Source organism: Diachasma alloeum, unplaced genomic scaffold (assembly GCF_001412515.2).
Source record: "Diachasma alloeum isolate Michigan unplaced genomic scaffold, Dall2.0 Dall_scaffold_00681, whole genome shotgun sequence".
Lineage (NCBI taxonomy): Eukaryota > Metazoa > Arthropoda > Insecta > Hymenoptera > Braconidae > Diachasma > Diachasma alloeum.
The window spans coordinates 710,491-727,739 of record NW_021680813.1 but is presented as its reverse complement, the minus strand read 5'-3'; the positions used below and the strand labels follow the sequence as shown (position 1 = coordinate 727,739).

Here is a 17,249-nt window from a genome sequence, read left to right as displayed (position 1 = left end):
TCAATACCTTAATATAATAAATAATAATTTTGCCTTATGGAGGGAGGTGCGGAACGGGAAATCCCGTACAACTACATAAACGACCATAATAATATATGAGATGATTTAATGAGGTTTTAATTCATTAGCAGACACCCACCCACAATTGTGAAAAATAAATTAGTAGGGGCCGTGGTTGTATACTAAAATCCATTCATTCAAACAAAAATAAAAAGCATTCTTCAGTAACAAGATCTCTGTACTGGACTAATAAAACTAGATAAGGAAACCCACCTCGTTCGATTAACTATGAAATCATTTCGGGAATGAATTATCTTGAGAGACAATGACCTTGCGTGGGAAACTTTCTTAGCTAAAATACATCTATAATAGCATATAATAAAACGAAAAAAAAAATCTCTTTTTATATTCATATCCAAAACACCTCATTCCTATTGTCTGACCCTTTTTAATTGTTGAGATATTGTCGTGAGTACAAAAAAAGTTGTTTACACATTTCGTCGTTGCATTACTTGTGTCCAAGACTATTGTAATTACCAAAAATAGCCCGTTGAATACAAAATTAGTTGTAGTCAAAATATGGCAAAGAAATCATTGATGTTTATTACAGATTGGACAAATGTTTTTCGAACAGAGAGTGAATAATTATGTAGACCATATTCGGTGTATCGTTGATAAGAAGCCAATACGTTAAAGTATCTATTTACGAGTCATAAACGAGCTGAAGATGTCCGGATTCCTTGGGCGGTGCAAGCCAAAGTCTGAATCCGAGGTTGGGCGCTCGTTTCTTCAAATTGTTGAAGCAGCAGGCACGAAACTGACGTGTACCACAACTAGTCACACATTCCCGTCCGCACTGGTCGCAGGAGACGGTCTCTCCAACTGTCCAGAGCGCGCAGACTAAAATGAACCAAGAAAGTGTGAACAAAAATGAATGTGTATCGGAGCAACCTAGCCCTGATGATGCAGACTGAAATGTTTGCGAAACGTCGGCAAAAAGCTGAATCTAGACGCGGCATCCATCCGGAAGCTATAACAATGAATAATAATGTCGGCCGTGAAAGCCTCAAAATTCAAAAATAAAACATAAATAAATGATGAGAAATTTGTCGCTTCGAAGTTTAAAGTGAATCGTTGCATTTATGGATAGTGTTGGAACGCGTGTATATGAATTTCAATCGTGTAATTGCAACTTGTTGCGGTTGCAGACGGCGAATACGGGCGTTACATAAATTTAAGAAAGTTGTCGGCCGTGAGATTTAAGCCTTTGATCTCACAATTAGTTTAGTTATTACAATTTGTAGCTGAAGAATTTCTTCTTCTATGAGATATTTTCATTTCAATTATTCAGCAATAAAATTATGAAACGTACTTGAGCCATTACATAAAATATCGTCTCAAAATCTGGCCTCGAAATTTTTTACAAAATTTTTAAACTTTCTTTCGAATGTATAAAAAAGATTTCTTGACTACACGGAGAGAAATGTTCAGTAAAAATTATGGAACTCTTACTTCACTCACCGATTACGGAATCGACGCAGGAAATTTAAGTGACGGTATCGTAATTTTTCACAAGAGATTCAGATAAAAATTACGGAACGCTCCGGAAAAATTCCTTGAAAGTTGCGTAAAATTTCCTACAACCACATTTCGCTCCAGAATTACGGAAAAGATAAGTAATTTTTATTGAATATTTCTCTCCGTGTAGCAGAGATTTGATGGTTCAAATATTGGCGCTCCATGTGATTTAACAATATTAAAATGTCTTTAGAAAAATAATAATGGCAATTTTTTCCCCCGTCTCAACATCATGGTGAGACTTAAAAAATAAAAACTTCGAACCTTTATTTGATCCGGTTCGATATTTCGCACTGCCTATGCCCTGCAGGCACACCTGCCTAAAACGCTGCCTACGACCCTCGTGACAAAAAATATTCTTCGACACAAGGGCGCAGAAAAATTTTCTGGCAAATATGAGTTTGCAGCACGAGCCGAAGACGAGTGATGCAAATCATACGAGTGAGTCATGTGCCCTAGTATCGAAGTGTACTATTAAATTCAAAATTTCTAAAATGATTAATGCAGAAGTCGAGTTTTGAGCAGGCTGCGCGAAGCGAAGTTTATCACTCGACTTATTGCACGGCGCGACATAAAGTTATTTTTCATCACGCTGTGACGAAAAGTGAACTTTTCGGCCCGCTCGGCGTGCCTAAAAGTCCAATTTCCGCCACATTGTGATGAAAAATATTGTTCGTAACTCGTGAAAAAATGTTTTTTAGCTCGTGGGATTATATCACTCACCTTCGGCTCGTGATATAAACCTCCCACTCGCCAATATACTATTTCGTATCACGGGACCTGAAATAGTATATTTCGGGACGAGTGCAAAAAACATTTTTTCACGAGTTACGAACAATATTTTTCATCACAATGTGGCGGAAATTGGACTTTTAGACACGCGGAGCGTGCCGCAAAGTTCACTTTTAGTCACAGCGTGATGAAAATTAATATACACACCTCGCCATGGAAAACATATCACCCTCCCCCACATGCTTACCATCCTCGCCTTCGGCTCAAAAGGCAATCTTGCACGTGGGGGACGGTGATCTGTTTTCCAAGGCTCCGGCATGTTATGTACTAGTTCGACACATGTGAGACGGAAATTTTCAACTCGTCTGATTGGCGGCCCTCGGCTTCGCCTCGGGAACTTCACATTCGCGAAAATTCCGTCTCACTTGTATCGAAATATACTATTTCTTCACAATGTCCGTAAACGGCGTTTGACGGACACAAAGTTTCACGAGAAGGGCACAGTTCCGCCACTCGCTGAACGTAACATCACTATCAAAAAATATTTTTCGTATCACGGGACCTGAAAATTAATATACACAACACCGAAAAATACCAATGGCCGGACACTTTGTGTCCGTCAAACGACGTTTTACGGACAAGGTGATAAAGAAACAGTAGAGTTATCAAACAAGTCTTACTCGGTTATAAGTATTACACTATTCACTTACGGTGAAAGAATCCCGAAGTATTAATTAGCAATTCAAAACATAATCACTTATAACGATTGATCAAGTGGATGAAATGGGAAATATCATACGCCATTTTGGAGAGCTCGGCGAGATCTTCAAATTGGTATAATACTAAATTCTCACTAGTTGAGTCCAAAGATCCGATAATTAATAAAAATAGCGAGTTTCAGTATGACGAGACGTTCAAAAAAAAAATCTGATAACTTCATGAAAATTAGACAAAATTCAATCTTGCACGTAGGGGACAGTGATCTGTTTTCCAAGGCTCGGGCATGTAACGTACTATTTCATGTTTTATTTGAAAATTTAACTTTGGTTGGCTTTTTGTATGCTTGATTGCCAAGCCATGAAAATACTTATATATCACATGACATACAAGTATTCCCGGAGATATGCGGTATATTTGTCGTTCTTGAAATTGTGATGTATTGAATGCAATCGGTTGAAATCTTCATGAAGTTAAGGATCATTCTTATCCTTTTGTATGTTATCGGACCTTTCGACTTGACCAGTGAGGATTTATCATACATTAAGTTGAAGAGCATAACGAGATCGTAAAAATAGCGTACGATATTCCTCACTCCATCTACTTGACCAACAAAATTTTATCCTACGATTGAAATTGGTAACGAAGCTGGCTGTGGCCAGCCCAATCAAAATATAAGATAATTGCATTATCCTAACTATATCCCGATGTTATCGTAATCAGAAAATATATTTACCTGCGAGGAATACAAAGATGCAGAGTCGACTCATTTTCAGTACGATTTCCAAATATCTTTTTTCGCCCCCTCCTACAAAACTTCGTATTATTTCTGCTGCAAGAGTGACTACAACATAAAGACAAAATCCGGTAGTGAAGTGTTGAAACATAAGATCTTCATGGTAGCTCTAATATAAGCGTAATACCATGTGTGTTGATAATTTCATGCAAGTTTGACACGTCTGACACCGCAAAGGAATTGATCTTCTCTATTGCCAATGCCCTGATAGAAAAAATTATTTTTATTGAGATGTTTCTTTCTTGGAGCAAGTATTATACACTTGAACTAATTTCAAATAAATCAGATCTTACGGTGAATATCAATTATTTTTTCTTACACGGAGAGAAATGTTCAGTGAAAATTACGGAACTCGAAGTTCGCTCATCGATTACGGAATCGACTCAGAAAATTTAAGTGACGGTATCGTATTTTTTCAGAGGAGATTCAGATAAAAATTACGGAACGCTCTGGAAAAATTCCTTGTCAGTTCCGTAAAATTTCCTAAACCAGATTTCGCTTCGGAATTATGGAATTCTCGAAGTGTAGACGCCTAATTCTCCTTAGAATCCACGAAATTGATTGAAAATAAAAGAGAGTTCCTATTGAGCGGTACTACCCGCCATCGGGTAATACCGCTCGGCACGATTCCAATGCCGCTCATAGGGTTTTGCGTGTATCGCTCGCGCCGCAACCTCACCTGTACTCGAGTGCTGTCGAGCAACTGGGTGGCCGATCCTATGACCGGTATTACCGGCTCCGTTCGGCGTCAACAAAATTATTGATAATTATTGACATGAGTGGAGTTTTGAGTTCGAATTGGTCTCAAATTACGCGTGAAAGTACCACGAATCGAATAACCACAGTTTAATATGAGAATTCAGCGTTTGAAACTATCAAAAACCTTAATTACAAGTCCACAAATTTTGCACTGTAAAGACCTCAAAACTTCGTTGAGTGTTTTTTCATATTTAAAGTGGTATCAAATTCTTCATGATCAGGAACAGAAAGAAATTTTTAAGTTGATGATTGCGGAGAAAATTGGGTGAGCGGTATTACCCGCTGAGCGGTACAGACACACCCTCCCCTAAACTGTATTTTACAATTTCAACACTCTACGGCTGCACTCAAATATACGCTCTCACTTATAAACATTTGCAAAGATTTGATAAACTCAACTTAAAAAATTTTAATGCATGAATCTCAAACGCTTACCTGCCTCGAAGAGACCTGTTGTGCGAATGGATCACAAGTCCACACTAGGATGCAAGTGCTTCCTGTCTTCTCTCGATTCTCATCTTGGTGTTACCAGTTTTATCCCCACCACAAGGATCACCTTCATCCCTTGAAGTCCACCCCCGACTTCTCAACTGTTTTATTCTCCGCCCCCTCACCCCTCCTTCTCGCTGCTACCAACCTCTACACTCTTTCCATGTTGTATCATCATCAGTATCATTTTTCTATCCGGATATTATGGATTTTACAGTAATTTTTGCCTCAACTCGATAAGTTTCAAATGGGGTAACCTCAGAACGATTCATCTTCATCGTTCGTAGGGGCATGACTCTTCAGATACAATCAATCACGAATGGATAATTATACTCTTTATTATAGTGCAAGTAATTCCTGGGTTTACATTGCAAATGAATCGGTGTCCGCTGTTCCATACATAAAAAACCTCAAGTGTTATGATAGCGCAGTAGTTGTCTTGTTTCTTTTTTTTTTTAATTTACTTTTTGAAGGAAAACCTTTCATGTCAGGCATATAGAAAAATTCGATACATCGTTTATCCCTCATGAGGTCCTAAAAGGACGTCTTTTCTTCCCCCTGCGAATAATTTTTCGCTCTTCAGTACCTACACAAGAGTTGTAAGTGTTCGTCAATTCGACATAAAAAAGTTGCAATTCATTGGTGCGACGATCATTAATCTATCATGCATGGTCAACTTTATTTCATTCCCATGGAGAAAAGAGCAATGGGTGGGGGATGAATTCGTTCATTGTCGGAGCTGTTGTTAGACTCCAAAGAGAATTTTTCATTCAGTCACATGAGTCTTCTTTATATATCCATGACTACGGGTTTTCAAAATCGATTTATCGATGTTTGTATATATAACCTGACGATGTTCAGTGGAACGCGAATATTCTGCTGATATTTCACGATCCGATGGACTTAAGTGTATCGACTCCTTTTCACTAGACTAATCACATGGAGGAGCGAGGATTTTTTTCGTCGGTTCTGGAGACTTCTTGAATTCAGCTAAGCCGGGAGAATCTTACACTCTACAGCAAATGATACACCCTTCAGTAAATGATGGCTGATGAGATTATGAAAATCAAGAAGGACGGATAGTGAGATGAGACATGGCTCCTTCCTATGTATTGTCCTGCAAATATTTCCAGGATGGAAATCATTAGCCAAGTCTAAATTTCTGATAAAAATTAATGGAATGCATCGACCAAGTAGTAGAACGGTTGAAACAATAATTATAAATTCATATAGGTGATGAGTGATTTTAAGAGAAATTTTCAAAATACAGTCGACTCTCCCTAGCTCCCCCCTTTCGGGACTCGAGATTCGAAGGACGGAGAGCTAGAGGTTGTCACTTGCCTATGAGTAAGGGGCGTATTTTGCAAGACAGACAACAAGACTATTCAAGCCAGAACGCCACAGCCATCTTCATGTCCCAAAACAGGCTTCTCCTCTGAAGCCGTTTGCCAACTGTTTGCGTAATGTCGAGAAAAAATAGTATATTTCGTAACGAGTGCAAAAAAGTGTTTTTTGGCGAGTGATATAATCCCACGAGCTAAAAAACATTTTTTCACGAGTTACGAACAATATTTTTCATCACAATGTGGCGGAAAATGGATTTTTAGGCACGCGGAGCGTGCCGAAAAGTTCATTTTTCGTCACAGCGTGATGAAATAGTACATTACACGCCCGAGCCTTGGAAAACATCACCGTCCCCCACGTGCAAGATAGCCTTCCGAGCCGAAGGCGAGGAGGGCACGCACGTGGGGGAGGGTGATATGTTTTCCATGGCGAGCTGCGTATATTAATTTTCGTGTCGAGGAACCTGAAAAACCCCATTTTCGTTTTTCCCGTGACACGAAAAAATTTTTTCTACTCTGACTGATAGATACCTTTTATCACCACTGGAGAAAACTAGAAAAGTTGCATGAGGTATTTAAACATTTTTAGCAAAATATTTGCACTTTTAGGGTACATTTCTTATGAAGTGAAAATTTTTGTGAGAGAAAGGCTCATAGCGCGCCAGCTGACGGCTTAACGAATATTTGTTATTTAGCATCAATCGTTTCACCACTTAGCAACTGGATTGATAAATTACTCGATGATTTTACTTGGATAATAGACAAATTTCCGACGTTTACGATACCCAGTTCCTGGGATGTAAATCTCACACTGGACAACATTCACATCCGGGAAATCGGGGACTATAGCTTCCTGTCTAATCCACGGAAAATTCCGATAATTCTCAAAACGAATGCTGCTGTTATCCATTTCATGATCATTGACGATTATAGAGAGACTCGGCCGGGGTCGAGCTCCCCTGGCGACGCAGGTGAGATTAATGTGGGTCTTATTGAAGGGGCTTGCATAAATCCTTAAGTCGTGATCAGGAACTACCGAAAAAATCTCTTTCAATTATTCAGTCAGTCATTCTGTGAAATTTCTTACCGTAAACTGTCATGTGTTTGGCTGCTGCTGCATCTTCTGAAAATGTGCTAACGCTGCAGGTGTAGTTTCCCGTCATCTCCACTGTTACTTTCTTCAGGCGGATGATAGAATGTGACTGAGGATGGACCATATTTTCAGTCGGGTACTCAGTTAGACCAGAAATAATGCCAATGTCTTGCGGCTCCACTTTTAATTGTGAGAAGAAAAAGTCTATTGCAGAATATTTTTATTCAGTTTGTTCGAGTCGGCGTGACTCTATCAAACGCAATTGAGCACATGAATAAAACAAATAGTACAGTTCATCATTAGGCCGAAAAAAACTTTTCTGGTGAATATGAATTTGCAGTTCGAGTGGAAGGCCGAGGCGAGGGCTGCAATCATATGAGCTCTCGTCTTCGACTCCGGCTGCAAACTCATATTCTCCAGAAATAGTACATTACATGCCCGAGCCTTGGAAGACAGATCACCGTCCCCCACGTGCAAGATTGCCTTCCGAGCCGACGGCGAGGGGGAGGGTGATATGTTTTCCATGGCGAGGTGTGTATATTAATTTTCGTGTCGAGGGACCTCCTTCCCAAATCGGCTTGAATCAAACCAAAAAATCGACTTGAATCAAACCGAAAAATCTACTTAAATCAGACCGAAAAATCGACTTGAATTAAGTCGCTCCTACTACCTGAAACAAGCAGTTTGTCGGTGTGAATCACTCCGTTTTTCGGTTTGATTCAGGCTGATCTTTGGATTTCATTCAAGCCTATTTTTGGGTTTGATTCAAACCGATTTTTCGGCTTGATTGAAACCGATGTCGGTTTGACATATTTCTACTTGAAATGAACCACTTTTTGACTTATATCAGACCCGGAATGGGGATTGGCGTATAGTTCGACTTACTCGGTTTGAATCAAGCCGAAAATCGGTTAGAATTAAACCGACGTCGACTTGAATCAGTCCTGTTTCTTTTTGGGTGTACCGAATTATTACTATTTTTCCATAATTAGTAGATTATCTTCAAAACATTCAATTTTAGGAGTGAATGTTACCTTTTCGTATAGCAGACACAGTTCGCTATGCGAAAGGTCTTCTGATACTTTACCCTAAACTCATTCATTACCGAAATATCAAGTAAAGATGATAAAATAACTCAACTTATCGGGTTTTGACACTTCAATTAACATTTATCATAATTGTCTAAGCCTTGACACTCACTCGGTGGAATCCACTGATAAATCTGGTCGCCATCATGATACCATTTAATAACAAGTCCATTCTCCTCCTCATTAATCTGATAAGAACATGACAATTCCACTGGTCCTGTTCCATTATGAATCGCAATTGGTAATTCTACGTTCTGAATTTTAACACCCTCAAATCCTATTCATCAAATATCCAAGTTATCAACAAATTCGCTTCAATTGATATCGGATCTAAGTCGCACATTACCTGTAATCGTAATGATGGTAAAAAATACAACACAGAGCACTTTCTTTTTTGCTGAATACATTACGTCCCACATCTTCTTCTTCATCAACTAAACCCCTCACATCTTACTTGTTCGTCACGAGAGTTCAATCAGATTCTGCGCAGATTCATTAATCATTCTATCGTCATCAATAAATTCATTCAAACTTTCTATCTAATTCGCGGTTGTGAGCGTTTTAAATCTACGCATGCGCAGCCTGTTGCAGATGGCGTGTGGTGTTTCATGGGGGTTGTGTATGCTGTATGTACATATATTTTGTGAAAAACGCAGAAATAAAGCTTTAATTCGCACATTGAATAATAGTGAATAAAACTAATAGTAATTAATCAAAATGCCGGAGGTTAAAGATGACCCTCGCAAGGTTCTGGCGCTTCTGAATTCTTTGGGATTTGTGGGTATAACTGCGGAGCAGCTGAAGGCATTTATGAAGGGTGAGTATGAAATGTAACGGTTTCTCTTACTCAGTATTTCAATTTTCTTTTTAAAACAAGGATATTTCAAAATTTGCGTTAAGACTCGGGCGTCTCAAAATTCATGTGAAAGCTGTTGTTCACATCGATTTCTAAGTGTCATTGAGCTCGCAAATCATTTTATTTCTCTTCCAATGTGCACTACATGTTATTCGCACTTTTTGATGCATTCATAGCATTTATACAGCTGCCAAGAGTAGGAAGAGATACCCTAGTCGTAACATGAATTTTAAGATATCCTTGTTTTAAAAATAAATTTGAAATGCCTTTGTTTTATTAGAACACGTCGATTTGATTGCATTTATCCTTTCTCTACATTCAGTGGTAGATTATTTTGCTTATGAGTGGTTTCATGAATAATTATCTAAGTTCCTAATTGATGAAAAATTTTCTATTGTTAGACCAAAATCTCTGGAGACTTAATTCTGAACTCATATATTCTGTTCGAGAAAGAAACCTGTTTACGAAGATCGAATGTAATTCAGGATTTTTTGTGAAAAAAATTGAATATTGGAGGTTTCAATTGATAGGAAATATAGGGGAGGGTGGGGAAATAAAAATATGGACACAAGATTTAAATAATGAGTCGAATTCGATCAAATTTATTGTTCCGACTTCATTTGAAGTTTATGAAAATGAACATATTGTCATAAGACTGTCGTAGGAGTTGTAAGGTACAGCAAAAACGCGATAAAATGGACACTCCAATTTTTTCCTCAATTGTTTATGTTTCAATAATGTTACTCAATTTCTGAAACACTAGTCATGACTGCGATTTTCAAATTGAAAAAAAAACTCATTTTTTACTTTTGTCGTGGGGGGTGGTAAACTAAATTTTTCTTTGCTCATTTATCCTCCCCTCCTCCCATTGTTTTATGGGGATTTTCTTTGTAAGTAGAAAAGAATAAATAATTTCAAAGGTATTTCAATAGTAAAACAGGAAATCCAAAGCTGCTCTATATTTTAAACTTCAACAATGCAAAATTTTACAGAGTTGAAGTTTATTTATTAATCTCTTCCAACTCTAATTTCTCTCTATAAAAAGATACCGGCACGATTCTGTTCGAAAATGTCTGTTGAAAATTTTCTTGATTAAAAGTTCAATAAGACCAACTTTTTCGGATATCCATTTTATCCCGCTCTTGAATAATTTTTCGGTTGTGGACGTTGTCAAGAAACAATTTTAAAAAATCCGATTATTGAAAATTATTTGAAAATTTGTTGAGTGTCCTTTTTAGTCCATCCTAAAAACAAAACAAAAATTCAAAACAAACAAACGTGTCTTTTTTTTATTTAAAAACAATTTTTTTTTCTTTGCAAATTTTTGGAGTGTCCATTTCACTCCAGATCTCCATACCAACCCCACCCTTCCCTAATGTTAGACACGCTTGCAAAATAATTTAAATTGTATTCCTACACTTCTCAGCATTTGTTAATAAAATTATTCTAACATTCGTTCTGTAGATTTAAAAATGTATCGAAAAATTAAGGAACGTGAACGTCAGCAGTGGAAGGACGAAATGAAACGAAGGATCCTTCAGAAGCAAAGGGCAGAATTATCGAAATTATTAACCAGGACTTCGAGTCCAGATATTCCACAAGAAGCTGACGATTCTGTCGTTGAGATAAAAATTCAATGCGTCTCTGACAGTGACAAGAACAACAAAGTCGAGAGTGAAGTTACCAAGATTATGACCCGTAAAACACGACCCCTCGCGAACAGGGAAAGGACTGCTCCAATTAATCCAGTGGACGTGGACGTGAGTAATAGATCAAGAAATAGGAGTAGAACAATTGATGAAGTGAAAACTTCTCACAACGTGAGAAATGTGACACCTGCACGGCCTGCAAGTGCTCCAGACCTATCAAGACCAGAACCAAGAGCATCTAGATCTAAGAGTTCTTCCTCTGAACCCTCGAAGGTGCAGGGATCCCCTAGGAATCCATCACGATGTTCCTCTCGATCACAAACCAAGTCATGTAAGTATTAATTACGGATTTCAATGGATTGCAATCATTTTCAGAAAGTAATTTGAGGCATTTTGTATATGCAGAACGACCTTTTAAATTTTCAGTTAGTTTATTGTAAATTCTATATGGAAGTGGTAAAATAAATTCAATCGAATTGTTCTATGTTCTTCATTATCAAAGTATTCCCGGAAGAGGTGTTTTGCCACAAGAACTAAATAGTTTTTAGCTAAATGTTTTCACGGCAACATGTTGCTTTCGAAATCAATGAATATTAAACAAAAATATCAAACTCGTTTTGTTCCGCTCCATTGCTAATTAATTACACATCTTTTCTGTTCAGTCATTAGACCTTGGAGGTTAAATCCTGAGTCTCAACGTTTTCCACAAACTACTAAGTCGGACCCAGTGACTCTTTACCAAAATTATCAAAAAGAATGGAAGCAAATCTCATTTCCTGGAGAGAATCGACACGCAGATATTCGATGGGCAGTAAGAGAAAAGATGTTAGGCACTGATCCAACTCCAAGGCCAATCCTCAAGAAGTCCTGTAGTACACTCAATGTCAAACGAAGATGACGCTTCAAATATTTGTTCGAATAGTGTTAATAAATAATCAGTCATTTCTTTTGTAATTATAATGGAACGAACGAAAGCACAATCCGTGAAGATTTCATTAGTAATTATTAGATAATACATATTTTTACATTTAATGATCAGTTTTATCATTGATCGGCCTTGAATTTCCTTATGAATTCGTGGTTGTCAGGTCTGTGCAAGTGGTGCAGTAATTTATCCTCTATTCGACGAGCTGCACGCTCTGTTAAGACGAGAGTATCATGTTTCAACATACTGTAGACGTTTAAACCTACGAACAGAATAAAAGATTGTGGTTTCAGGAGAATGACATCGTTTTAATCATTGACAAAATTCAAAATATGTAAAGGAAGTCGAAAAAGGAGATGAGTTTGAAAATTAAATGCAGATTATTTAGAAAATCAGAGTTTTCATGATGTTTTCTGAACCTTTGGTTTGGGGAGATTTTGAGAATGTTTTACAAAGCAATTCTTGACTCATCTCTGACCACTTCACTCTATTCATTCTGTCTCTAAAAGCCTGAATAGGGGAGAGTGGGGCAAAATGAAGCAGTCAAAAACCGACTGTTTTACGCAATTCAAGCAAAAAAAATTATTAATTTTTTTTTATCAACTTTTGTTTGTTAACCTTTTTTTATTCTTGGAAGTATTGATGAGAATAATAATTTTCCATTCAGTAAAATGGAAAATTATTGATAAGTTTTAAGGGGAGAAGACTGTCAATGGATTAATTGAAAATAAAATGAAATATCAAAATCAAAAGGACAGAGCAAAGCCCAGGAGTAGACCCGGAAGGGAAAAAGGGAAATGTGATGTTGAATTGCAATCCAATGAAAAAAGAAAAGTGTAATCGGCCTAATCTAATTAATTGAATTGTAAGACGAATAGAAAATTATTATTCTCATCAGTACTCTCAATAACAGAAAAAATGAATAAATAAAAGCTGATGAAAAAAAAAATGTTTTTCTTGAATTGCGTCAAATATTTGTTTTTCAGCTGTTTCATTTTGCCCCACTCTCCCCTATCTTACCATAGACTGGCATCAAATTAACATGCTTCAACTGATCGGTAGCCAAAGTAATATTTTCAGGCATTAAATCATCAGTGTCGATAAAGAGTACTGCTGGTCCCCAGTTTCTCTCCTCGATAAGTGATTCAATAAACTCCGGTGACTGCGTTGGAATTTCCAGATCATTGACTAAGTGAAGATCGTCCTGGGCGAGTTTTACAGACAAGGCACTCGTCAGACCAGCTATTCTGACGTAAAATGGTAGCATGTAAAAGTGGGGAGTTGGTGATCTTGGTCCATGGGCCTGGCCTCCTTTAATCCACTGAGGAGCTCTAATACTTCCTTGCCTAGCTCTTCCTGTACCTTTTTGGGGCCAGGGTTTCCGTCCACCGCCGGGCATTTCTGCTCGTGTTCTCGCATGTGAAAAATTCTGTAGGAATAACCAAGATAATCAGTTTTGCTACCAATTTATCAATTATAATCAGTAGTCAAGTGTCGACAAGATACTTTCTTACAAAATAACTTAATATGTATGAGGACAATTCATTTTCGTAGAAAATTCATTGAATTTTAGAAACATCTCTTGAAATTCCTCACTTAACCCTATTGGATAATAGATATTCGCAAGAGTATCCAATTGTCTCACTATTAGAGTGGTTCTACGGAGCATAACCGAAAAACTTTGTTCTATGAGAAATTTTCTAATTTTCCACTCTTGGTAATTTGTCTGAAAATCAGCTCAGAATTTTTACGATCGATAAAAAATACCATTTGCTGTTGATGGATAAAATTCTTACAATATATTTGTACATCCTCTGCCACCGGACATTTTGATACAGCACATCAACTCTCGGTCTATCTGCAAAAATTGCGGGATGTAATTCGGAAAGGCCCAATTTTCTCTCCACGACTTCGTCCAAATTCTCAATCCACACTTGTCGCTTCTTCATGTACAGATAATCCTCATCCAAGTACTTTCGAGTTGTAATAATAGGTTTGGTAGCATTCACCATTTGACTGTCAACAGCACTGCTGAATTTAGAAACTTGGCTGCAACACCTCTCCATATTTCTCAACAAATTCCCAAACATTATTGCCATTCTGTTTGTTTTATTCAATTCCTTCGGAGAAGTCGATGCACATTTACCTTCGGGAACATAACCTCAGATTGCTCCATCATAAACCAGCGATGAATATTTTTTTTTGTCCGAGAAGCGATCAGCGCATGCGCAAGCAGTGATGTATAGGAGAGGGTGAGGGCAATATGGGGTAAAATGGACACTCAAAATATTTGCGGAAATTTTTTTTTCAAAATTCGAATTTTTGAAAATTGTTTCATTGGACAATAGGACACCTGATAAATCTAGATAGGATGGACTAAAACGGACGCTGAAGAAATTAAAAAAAAAAATCAATAATCGAATTTTTTTTTAAATTGCTTCTTGGCAAAGTCCACAGCCGAACAATTATTCAAGAGTGGGGTAAAATGGACACTCGAAAAAGTTGGTCCTCTTCAACTTTTAACCAAGAAAATTTTCAACAAACATTTTCCAATAGAATCGTGTCATTATCTGGCCATTTGACGTTCAACCGATATTTGACAGCCGCGGATAGGTCGCCGAGACTTAGCATCCCAATCCAAAGCTGATATTTGGCCGTGAGTGGGTTGACAGATTCAACAGCATCGGCAATTCGGTCCCAGGGTTTGATTTACAAGTAAACGAAAAAACTTGTTTACGAGTTTACTTCTAAATGAAAAAAAGGCATAGTCCGTCACGCGTTGAACGTAACATCGGTGAAGAAAAATATCGTTCAACACATGTCCGACGCGTAATTTTCAGCTCGTGTGATTGGCAGCCCTCGGTTAGTGATGCCGTCGAGACTAGCCGAGAATCTTTTTGGAAAGATCATCACGGTCAAAAAAAACATCGAAAGTTTAGAAGTCCTCGGAATCTCGAAAGACATTGGATTGCTTCATCTCGTCACGAACTTTTTTCTGTTTTTCAAATGTTTGTCTCGATATCTGTCTCGTCTCGTCTCGCGAACTTGAAAAACCGAAAATCTCGAGATCCGGGCCAGATAAATCCTCCCGGAATTGTGACAAGATGAGGGTTGCTCATATGATTGCAATCCTTGCCTTCGCTCGGGCTGCAAACTCATATTCGCCAGATAATTTTTTTTCAGCCTAATGACGAAACATACTATTTCTTCACACTGTAATAGAGCTGCGGGACACCCTCGATTTTCAGACATGTACTGACCACTCGCGTTCTAATGCGTAATCCGTATTTTAAACAATAAAATATTATCACTAAACGTCAAGTAAACGTCAGCGCTCATCTGTACTTGCGGTGCGCGGTGGGCTTGAGAGGACTGTGTTGGGTCACGCAACTCTTTTCTTGTTCATATTTCGAAATCTAAAGGAGATATGTGAAATTGACAAAAAACAAACATTATTCCTTATCAAATTCTAAATGATTCGTGATTCGAAAATTTTCGTATATTTCGTATATTTTCATAGCTTGGGCGCAAGGGTGATTTAAATAATTAAATTGTTGATAATAAATAGTTGCAATGCCTAAAATTGATTGGAAATTATTTACTTGACGTTCTGTGATCATAGTTCATTAAAAAGAACGATTTTAACGATTTTTTTGTTCAAAAAAAGAATTACGCATTAGAACGCGAGTGGTCAGTCGGTCAATTTAGAAGCGCTTTTTTGGGGGTGTCCCGCAGCTCTATAACTGACGTTCGCTGGATACGAAGTGTCCGTAAAATGCCATTTTACGAACAGTATCATGGAAGTGTACATTTGTACTCCATAACTTCGCCCATAAAAAATATCTCTCGACAACGTTTTATCAATTTGTTTATTTCAATGTGATCTACCTAATAATATGCACATGATTTAAAAAATGTGGTTTTATTTAATGGTAATGGGAAAAATGCGCGAAGCATGCGCGAAACATGAGCGGGATAATTAGAACGGTCGGTTATGGAGATTTTCTGCTCTCTTTATTTCCAGTTGGGTGGAATAGATTTGTTTATGTTTAGAGATTAACTCCGTGAATATATTTGACAATTTTAAAGCAGGAGGGTTACTAGGGTTTTCAAGAGTTGTTGGAAGTAGAAAAGGAATATATTTTTGAGAAGTAGAAGTGCTAGAATGTAAACCGTGAAGAGGTGAAAACATTAATATCCCCCTCCTCCTCTGTTGCCGTGAACAGCGACGCCCTCGATGACCGCGCCGTTGATCAATACCGTGCTCTGAATTGCTCCGAACGACGCCGGTCAGAATAACGTTATCAAGTTATCGCAAAGCCCAGGGTTTCCCACCATGGAAAAGTGATTAAAAGTAGTTGGAAAATGTTGTGAAAATTATTTAAAACTATAAGTGATGATGTAAGAATTTTATTCCGTAAACTGTTATCAGTAAACTGCGCATGATAAGACGGATTTTCGGGAAGGCAATACTAGCAGGACTTTCAAGAATTTTGGGTATTAAGTAGAAGATCGATCGACCTCAGAATGGCGAAAGTGAGTACAATATTTCCAGTTTTTCCTACAAATTTTCTCATTCAAAGAATGGCGGCAAGGGCGATTTTCCATTGATTTCTATTCAGAGAATTTAATTTTGATGAATATCCCTTCAATTCTGGTATCATTGTACGTCAAATGCACACGATTTCTCGTTATCCCCCATAATAACAAGTAAAACAAAAACATAGCGTAGAATAAGGTCGTTTTGACGTATCCAGAGAAAGCCAACTCAGCTAAAATGTGAATAACAAATAAAACACTGTAGGCAATGTGCAGTTTCAGTCCTTACTCATCCTGGCAACCCACAAAGAAAGAACATGTTCATCACAATTTCCTCGACTTGCAACTTAACAAAGAAGTAGTAAATGAAAGAGTCCATTTTACACGTATAAATTTGATCAAATATGAAATTACGTCGATAATGAGTGATTCCAGGACAATTTGCCAAGAATCATTTCACGATGGAAATTTCCTGGGTAGCAGGCAATTATTTTTTGATATATTTATACTATTTTGTAGCTGACGCACTCTACATTTACCTCAAAAACCTGATGTCTCTTCGATTCAACATCGTTAGCTCCTAACGCACAAAATTGATTTTATGAACGTTCATTCGCATTGTTACTTGTATCAAATTCGCTCTCGATGTTCGGTTCTCAAACTCTCACGTATTCGTTTTATTTTT

General features: G+C 37.7%; 4 protein-coding genes across 4 annotated transcripts in view; 2 read left to right on the top strand and 2 right to left on the bottom strand.

Moving 5' to 3' along the window:
• Nucleotides 1-5,391: 5,391 nt before the first annotated feature.
• Nucleotides 5,392-9,043, bottom strand: LOC107044174. Its single transcript, XM_015265965.1, has 5 exons — nucleotides 8,942-9,043; nucleotides 8,708-8,872; nucleotides 7,502-7,687; nucleotides 7,165-7,446; nucleotides 5,392-6,188 (listed from the first exon to the last, which is right to left on the bottom strand). The coding sequence occupies exons 1-5, from the start codon at nucleotides 9,024-9,026 to the stop codon at nucleotides 6,106-6,108; spliced, it is 801 nt and encodes a 266-aa protein (XP_015121451.1). The 5' UTR covers nucleotides 9,027-9,043; the 3' UTR covers nucleotides 5,392-6,105.
• A 154-nt stretch (nucleotides 9,044-9,197) lies between these two features.
• LOC107044158 lies at nucleotides 9,198-12,417 on the top strand. Its single transcript, XM_015265945.2, has 3 exons — nucleotides 9,198-9,412; nucleotides 10,916-11,431; nucleotides 11,763-12,417. Exons 1-3 carry the CDS (start codon nucleotides 9,313-9,315, stop codon nucleotides 11,996-11,998), a joined length of 852 nt encoding a protein of 283 aa, XP_015121431.1. The 5' UTR covers nucleotides 9,198-9,312; the 3' UTR covers nucleotides 11,999-12,417.
• Nucleotides 12,080-14,259, bottom strand: LOC107044157 (39S ribosomal protein L4, mitochondrial). Its single transcript, XM_015265944.2, has 3 exons — nucleotides 13,822-14,259; nucleotides 13,046-13,454; nucleotides 12,080-12,287 (listed from the first exon to the last, which is right to left on the bottom strand). Exons 1-3 carry the CDS (start codon nucleotides 14,122-14,124, stop codon nucleotides 12,145-12,147), a joined length of 855 nt encoding a protein of 284 aa, XP_015121430.1. The 5' UTR covers nucleotides 14,125-14,259; the 3' UTR covers nucleotides 12,080-12,144.
• A 2,024-nt stretch (nucleotides 14,260-16,283) lies between these two features.
• Nucleotides 16,284-17,249, top strand: part of LOC107044154 — a 20,455-nt gene continuing 19,489 nt past the window's right edge. The window contains exon 1 of the mRNA XM_015265938.2: nucleotides 16,284-16,561. Coding sequence (XP_015121424.1) covers nucleotides 16,553-16,561 — 9 coding nt within the window. The 5' untranslated portion in view covers nucleotides 16,284-16,552. The remainder of the gene's footprint in view (nucleotides 16,562-17,249) is intronic.

Bases quoted from the DNA above. Each gene is read 5' to 3' on its own strand.
- LOC107044174 (XM_015265965.1), bottom strand. From the start codon at position 9,026: ATGAAGAAGAAGATGTGGGACGTAATGTATTCAGCAAAAAAGAAAGTG. The intron at 8,873-8,941 runs GTAATGTGCGAC...TTTGATGAATAG, and splicing joins TACCATCATTACGATTACAG to GATTTGAGGGTGTTAAAATT. The intron at 7,688-8,707 runs GTGAGTGTCAAG...CACAATTAAAAG, and splicing joins TTATCAGTGGATTCCACCGA to TGGAGCCGCAAGACATTGGC.
- LOC107044158 (XM_015265945.2), top strand. From the start codon at position 9,313: ATGCCGGAGGTTAAAGATGACCCTCGCAAGGTTCTGGCGCTTCTGAAT. The intron at 9,413-10,915 runs GTGAGTATGAAA...TTCGTTCTGTAG, and splicing joins GCTGAAGGCATTTATGAAGG to ATTTAAAAATGTATCGAAAA. The intron at 11,432-11,762 runs GTAAGTATTAAT...TTTTCTGTTCAG, and splicing joins TCGATCACAAACCAAGTCAT to TCATTAGACCTTGGAGGTTA.
- LOC107044157 (XM_015265944.2), bottom strand. From the start codon at position 14,124: ATGGCAATAATGTTTGGGAATTTGTTGAGAAATATGGAGAGGTGTTGC. The intron at 13,455-13,821 runs GTAAGAATTTTA...TTATTCCTACAG, and splicing joins AGAGGATGTACAAATATATT to AATTTTTCACATGCGAGAAC. The intron at 12,288-13,045 runs GTAAGATAGGGG...TTCTGTTCGTAG, and splicing joins TAATTTGATGCCAGTCTATG to GTTTAAACGTCTACAGTATG.